Source organism: Melanerpes formicivorus, unplaced genomic scaffold (genome assembly GCF_026170545.1).
Source record: "Melanerpes formicivorus ecotype bairdi unplaced genomic scaffold, bMelFor1.0.p_v2 SCAF_63, whole genome shotgun sequence".
NCBI classification, from domain to species: Eukaryota; Metazoa; Chordata; class Aves; order Piciformes; family Picidae; genus Melanerpes; species Melanerpes formicivorus.
This window is the reverse complement of record NW_027142415.1, coordinates 849,408-856,105: the sequence shown is the minus strand read 5'-3', so window position 1 is coordinate 856,105 and position 6,698 is coordinate 849,408. Positions and strand designations below refer to the sequence as shown.

At 53.3% G+C, this 6,698-nt stretch overlaps 1 protein-coding gene across 1 annotated transcript in view; it reads right to left on the bottom strand.

Moving 5' to 3' along the window:
- Positions 1-4,248, bottom strand: part of SLC35F1 (solute carrier family 35 member F1) — a 213,291-nt gene extending 209,043 nt beyond the window's left edge. The window contains exon 1 of the mRNA XM_068162296.1: positions 3,818-4,248. Coding sequence (XP_068018397.1) covers positions 3,818-4,020 — 203 coding nt within the window. The 5' untranslated portion in view covers positions 4,021-4,248. The remainder of the gene's footprint in view (positions 1-3,817) is intronic.
- Positions 4,249-6,698: the final 2,450 nt, after the last annotated feature.

Here is a 6,698-nt window from a genome sequence, read left to right as displayed (position 1 = left end):
CACAGACAGCCTTTGGCAGATGATTCTCTGCCCTTGATGCTTCAGGTCACCCAGAGAGTACAAGGAAGAGAGTCAAGCCACCCTCTGTGCTGAGATACAGCCAGACAGAGCAGGTTCGGTCCTATCAGCAGGTATCTCTGAAATATGCAGGTGGCAGGGCTGAGGCATGGAGAACCACAGAACTCCAAAGAACTCCAACTGCATGATTTTCTCCTTTTTTCCCTGCTTCTCGCTATAGGTGGGAGGCAACACGGAGCAGGTGAGTCACAGCTTATTAAGTGGTCCTCTACAAGCAGACAGAGTTGGTGGAGTCCAATTTTGACTTTGCAGAGGCTGTGGGGAAGCAAGCAAGCAATCAGGCAGCCAACATCATTCTTTCTCTCCCCTACAGTATAGCAAGGCAGGGTCAGCCAGGATACCTATTCAGCAAATGTCACAAGGAAGGTACCAGGCAGGGCCCTGCAGCTGGGATCCATGGACCATGAGTGTGAGTCACAGTCCAGGAATGTATTTGCTGTATGCATTCACCACAACATCTCCCCTTAATGCAACAGCAATTCAAAGCCATCCACTTCAGGCTTCAAAGACAACAGGAAGCTTGTTCCTGCTGCCACAGGTCCCGTTCACAATGGCTGGCAGCTCAGAATTTATACCCAAACTGTTCCTGTCAGCCCCACAATCTCACTGAGCAGCTCCAGTCCTCCTTGATTCTGATCCTTCAGTTTCGTGTTTCACTTTGGTTTTGTTGTGACAAACTTTTTCACAGAGTGCAGTATTTGCTGTGATCACTGAAATAGACTTTTAACAGTCAACCAGCCCTGATTTTAGTTTGTTCTCTCTAACACCCTGGAGGGGGTGTTAGAGTGTTTCTCCATTACCTCGGGATCTATTGAGTGGCTAGGGAGGAGGTGTTGGAAGGTGATGATAAAATAAGTTTCCATAGCCTGTAAAGCAATTTTAAGAGAAGCCTTCAAAGGCAATTCAGGAATCACCAAGTGCCTGGTGACCAAACTACTACACATAAAGCAAGACAGAAATAGTGCTCAGTCCCTGACAGTGCATATCACCATTCTCCTGCTGTCTTGTTTGCTCCTTTACCATACCAGACTCTGCCCTCTCTCCGGGGACAGACTTTTCAGTAGGGCCTGTAGTGACAGGACAAGGGGTAATGGTTTTAAACTAAAAGAGAGTAGATTCAGACTAGATATAAGAAAGACATTTTTCTTATTATGAGAGTGGTGAGAGGTTGCCCAGAGGTGGTAGATGATGCTCCCCCTGAAAACAACGAAGGTCAGGTTGGACAGGGCTCTCAGTAACCTGATCTAGTTAAAGATGTCTCTGCTCATTGCAGGGAGGGGAGACAAGATGACCTTTAAAAGTCCCTTCTGACCCAAACTATTATACGATTCCACCAGCTACAAGCAGGTTTCTGGCAATCCCAGCTGCTGTCAACCTTTTTATTTCATTCACCTGCCTGAGAAGCTACCAAATTTGTCTAGCAGAAAACAGAAGCACTTCAGTGCAGCTCAATGAGTCAATTTCATGAATGGGTCTCAAGCAAATGGTGCACTGCCCCCTTTCCCATAGAAAAACATCACTGAAAGAAGCCAATGCTTGGTTTGTTCTGCACTCCCACCTCTCTAGGGACACGGCATGTATATTTCTTCCTTTCCCTTGCACATTTGCATGCTATTGTTTCCACAGAAGATGAAAACACTAACATTCTGTCAGGATTCATTTCACTGTATCAACAGCAATAGGGCATGAAAGCCATGATGTTACATAGGCTGAGTCTTCAGTTCCCATGTAAAGTGGAAGGAAACCTAGCTCAGACAAAATTTCCCTTGCTACAGGTTTTGGGATGGGCTCAGGATTCTCTTACACAAAGAAAAGGCTGCCTTAAAACACCCCAGTCACAAGTCTTCTCCTTCTCCATAAATCACAGGAATTTGGGAAAAAAAATACCATCATTCTTTTTTGAGGAGAAAAGAGCATGTTCACCAACATGTATGTGGGCTCCTGTTCATTAGGATGCTCCTCCTGAGTGATGGGAAGATGTCATTTCTAGAGCTTGTGAATCAGAACAGGGATTTGGATTTTGGTCATTAGACTCAATTTCTCTCTCTTCCCTTTCAGAAAAAAAGAACCCTAGCTATGACAACTATGGTCAATTCCTTGGGTCCCCAGAGGTCACCCTTGAGGAGGACTATCTTCCTCTGATGTCTAGCTGATCCCCTCACCACACCATCATACGTCTCCTGCTGCCCCTGAGAAAACTTGGTTACTCTACTGTCTTATTTCAGGACTGACACACAGCTCAGGATGACCAAGCAGGAGGAGAGCTGGATTTTGCAAGCACAGGACCCCTAAGATGACACAAGTGGAGTTGGGGAACTGGGAGTCTCAAGCACACATGTGCAAGAAAATGTGTAATTGAGTTTGAGCTGAAGCAACTCTTGTTCCAACTTCTCCCTGGAATAACAAAGGCTAAGTATTTCCTCCCTTACTGATGCTTTTGAGGACATTCCTAGAACTCTAACAGTTAATTAACTGCATTTAACAGCAGTGATCTGTAAGCAGTTCAATACCTTCAGGTATCTGTAGCAATGGTAATTTCCTAGTGCTTAAAAGCTCGGGTCAAAGACCTTCCTCTTCAAAACCTAGTGCGTCCATAGAGAAGAGCTGCTTCTCTCAGCAGCTCATCCATGCTACGGGTATCTGAAACTAACGCGGGGACAATAAAGCTGACACTGTAGGCACCATCCCAATTGCTGCTCACAACGCTGCAACCGCTCTGTGTAGAACGCAGAAGTCATTAGGCAGAAGTGATGGGTTCAGCTGGCTTCTCATACGGGAGCTCAGAGCCTCCGTCTGGAGAAGTGCAACCAGTGAGGCTCTGCACAAATTGTTTTCTTGTAAAAACCTCAGCCCTGGTCAAACGCAGCGCAGAAGAAACAAGTGGCAAAGAGGAAAGCGTGAAGGACTTCAGTAAGATGGTTCCAGTGTTTTCCTGTGCTTTCGGTGCACGGATTTACCGCGAGTAGGCTGCAGTTCTCTCTTTGCACTGACAATCCTGAGCCACACGCACGGGCGGCCCGACCAGCTCGGCAGCATCCCGCTGCTGTCGCTGGAGGAGCCCCAGCCAGTCGAGCTGGTGGGAAATGGGGCAAAAATCCCACACGGGGCGACTGGGCACCGGGGAGCGTCAGGCTCCAGCCGGCCGCTGCCATGGACCCCCGCCGCAGGGCCGCCCCGTCCCCGCCGCTCCCCTCACCCGGATACTGCGCTCCAACTTCCCCGGCGGCACCGCCGCCACCGGCCGAGCTGCGGCAGCGGGGACGCCGCTTCCCTCCGCCGCCCCTTCGCGGCTCCGCGACGGGCTAGGAAAGCTGGAGAAGCCGGAAGGCACTGGCAGCCCTCTGTGGGTGTGTGCCTGCGGGCAGGACAGGCGTGACCGGCACAGGAGCTGGTCCCGGCGCTGGCCCCGGCGGGGAGGGAGCCGCACCTCACACAGCCGCCTCGGAGGCAACAATGGGCCGGTAGAGGCTTGCCGCCGCCGCCCCCTGCCCTCGGCTGCTGCGGGGAAAGGCGCTGCGAGCTCAGCCGAGCCGAACCGATCGGAGCCGAGTTGAGCAAACCTCCCTGCTGAAACCTTTTTGTCCCCCGCCCTGCTCCACCCCGCCGAGAGGGTCGGGCTGGGGGATGCCCCGACGGCCACCCCCGGGACCTGCGAACCCCAGGGTGAGCGGCGGCAGGGCGGGGAGCGGCGGCATGCTCTGCCGTGCCGCTGGAGACCCATTCCATCCCCTGTCCTCACCTGTTCAGCACTTTCCTGATCCTCTGGCGCACGCTGGAGGAGGGAGCGGAGATGCCGCTCCTGCCGCCGCCGCTGCCGCCCTCCGCCGGCAGGTTTTCGATGGTGGCCACGACATGGCTGGGCTGCGGCGGGTGGTGCGGCGGCGGCGGCGGCTGCGGTGGCGGCGGGTGGCGGTGGTGGTGGTGGCGCTCGGGCGAGAGCATCGCGGCGGGGCTGCGCCTCAGCGGAGAGCGGGGAGCATCCCGGCGGGAGGGCGGCGGGCGCTGCTGCCGCCGGCGCTGGCTCCCTCGGCTTCCGGGCAGCGCCAGACCCTCGCCCGCTCCTCCCTCACTGGGCTGCCATGCAGCGAGGGGCGGGCTGCCGCCGCCAGCGACTTGCCGCTCACGGTCGACGAAGTGGCAGCAGTTGGGCGACCCTCCTCCTCCTCCTCCTCCCACACCCCCCGCGCCTAGCCGGTGCCTCCCCCCGGCGGAACCGCCGCCGCCACCGCTTCCTCGATCCCCCTTTGTTCCCCGCTCGCCGCCGCCCAGCGCACGGTTGCCGCTGCAGCCCAACACGGCTCGTTCTGGCGGCGGCAACGAAACCCCCTCGGAGGAGCCGTGTGCGGCAGCGGCCGCCCCTGCGCGACGCGCTGCCGCCGGCAGAGCGCGGCGGAAGCCACCAGGGGGCGCGAGCGGCAGCGCTCCCTCCCGCCCGCGGGGCCTGTGCAGCCGAGGGACCCGCGGCGGCCCCGGCAGGGCATGGGACGGGGGGGTCCCTCGGGGGTCTCTCCCCGGGGTGTTGAGTCCTGCCCTGCAGTGGGGAGTCCTTCTCCCAGGGTCTGGTGCCGCCGTCCGGTCCGTGCTCGCTGAGCTCCGTGCTAGCTCGCAGAGGGACGAGGTGGGAGGCCGTCAGCTGAGCACTTCGTTTATCCCCAAACTTCATCCCATTAACCACTCATCGTTTTTCTTTTTGGGTGCTTAGTTGCCTTTTTGTGGCGTTTGGGTTTTTTGATTGGTTGGTTGGTTTTTTTGGCAGGAAATCAGCAGCTGGCTCTTGCCTACAGCCCGGCACCGCCACACCTCCTCCCTCCGTGTGCGCACCTGGGAGCTGCTGTCCATTTGTCCCCCGAACCTCTGCTTGCCTGCAGTGATTTGGGAAAGGTGCAAAGAAAAAATGCCTCTGAACAGCATCCTTCACTCTCATACTGCCCAAAAGGCATGCCAGGGGCTGTGGGAGGGATGGCACTCGCTGTAAAGTTCAGAGCTCCATGCATCTTTCATAAGGACAGTGCACTTCAAGTTCATGCCTGAGCCAGGCTTGCTCAAAACTTGTGTTACTCTCTCTGAAAACAAGTAAGATTGACGTGGGTTTGATATTTCTTACCCTTAAAAGAAAAAGATTTCATTTTTACCCTTCACTGAAAGGGTTCTCGAACCCTGGAACAGGCTCCACCGGGAGGTGGTTGAATCCCCCATCCCTGGGGGTGTTTAAGAGGCAGAGATGTGGTGCTGAGGCAGCTGGTTTAACGCCAGACTTGGTAGAGTTAGAGAATGGTTGGACTCGAGGATCTTAAAGGTCTTTTCCAACCAAAATGGTTCTGTGGTCTGTGTGGCTTAGGTTCAGAGGAAGTAAAATGTATCCATCCTTATGGATGTATATATACATACCTTTGAAACTGATCACATCTTTCTCAAACCTATTACCTGATCATTTTGCAAAGAGCTGTAAGTGAAGCAAACTTGAAATTTCACCTTCTCCATTCTGTTGTGTCCCTCCTCACTCCTTTGTTCTTGACACAGCTTCTTTCCCTAGATTCCTGTTGGTGTGAAGCTTACACAAAGCCGTGAAGATGACAGAAACATTTGTAGAAAGCAGGTTACAAGGCTGTGGAGTATCCCCCTGGGAAATCAGATAGATGGAATGCTTGAAATGACTTTTGGGTTCTTTTTTTTCCTTCTTTAATGACCAGATTTCAGGCCAGTAATGTCCGTTCATAAGAACCACTTCCTTTCGCCAATATTAATGTTTAATACATCGGTTTACTCTGAGTACCTCAGCAGCCTCAGTCTAACAGATCTTCAGATGAGATCCAGTGGAGCATGTTGCTCTACCAGAGGAATGCTTTTGAAGATGGGGCTCGCTCTCTCGAAATCCTCTAAAGTTCATTCTCCATTCTGGGCAGAGAGCCAGCTGTTTTCAGCGTGAGCTGAACCTCACTCGAATCGGATTATGCTACTGAAAGATTCTCCTCTGTCCTATTCCCCCCATGGCAACCACATGTTTCCATAAGTGGAGAGAAGACGAGTTTCATTTTCCCTGGCAGCTCTTGGAAGTGGAAGGGACAGATCCCCCAAAGCCAGGCAGTGCCAGTGGCTGCTGTGTGCCATCACAGCATGGGTACAGCTGCAGCACCCCCAGCTCGCACACTCATCTCTGTCCCATAGACCTCCAGCACCTGTCTGGTAACATTTCCATGCCCTTCGTTAAAAATGCTCTTTCTCCAAGCTGTGGCTGGGTGACAACTGCAAATATTCTGGAAATACTCTCTGTGCCAGGACGAGAGGATTTAGATAAGAGATGTGTTTGCTTCTGGGTGCTCAGTGGCCATTTCAAACTAATCTGACAGCTGAGTGGATCAGAACAACAGTGTTTGTGCAACTTTATTCCTCCTGATTAAACCAAATGAATGCATACCTGAAGTCCAGTGTGGGATTTGCTGATAAACAGAGGGCTGTGGGAAGCTCCTGTTCTCAGGACAACCTCCTTATTTGGCATCTCCCTTTTTCACCAGCGCTGAAGGAAGCTGTAGGTCCCTGCAGAGAGCCCTGCTGCCATTGTGATGAATGGATTTCTTGCACAAGCAGGTCTATAGTAAATACAGAGCCAAACTTCTGCTGTG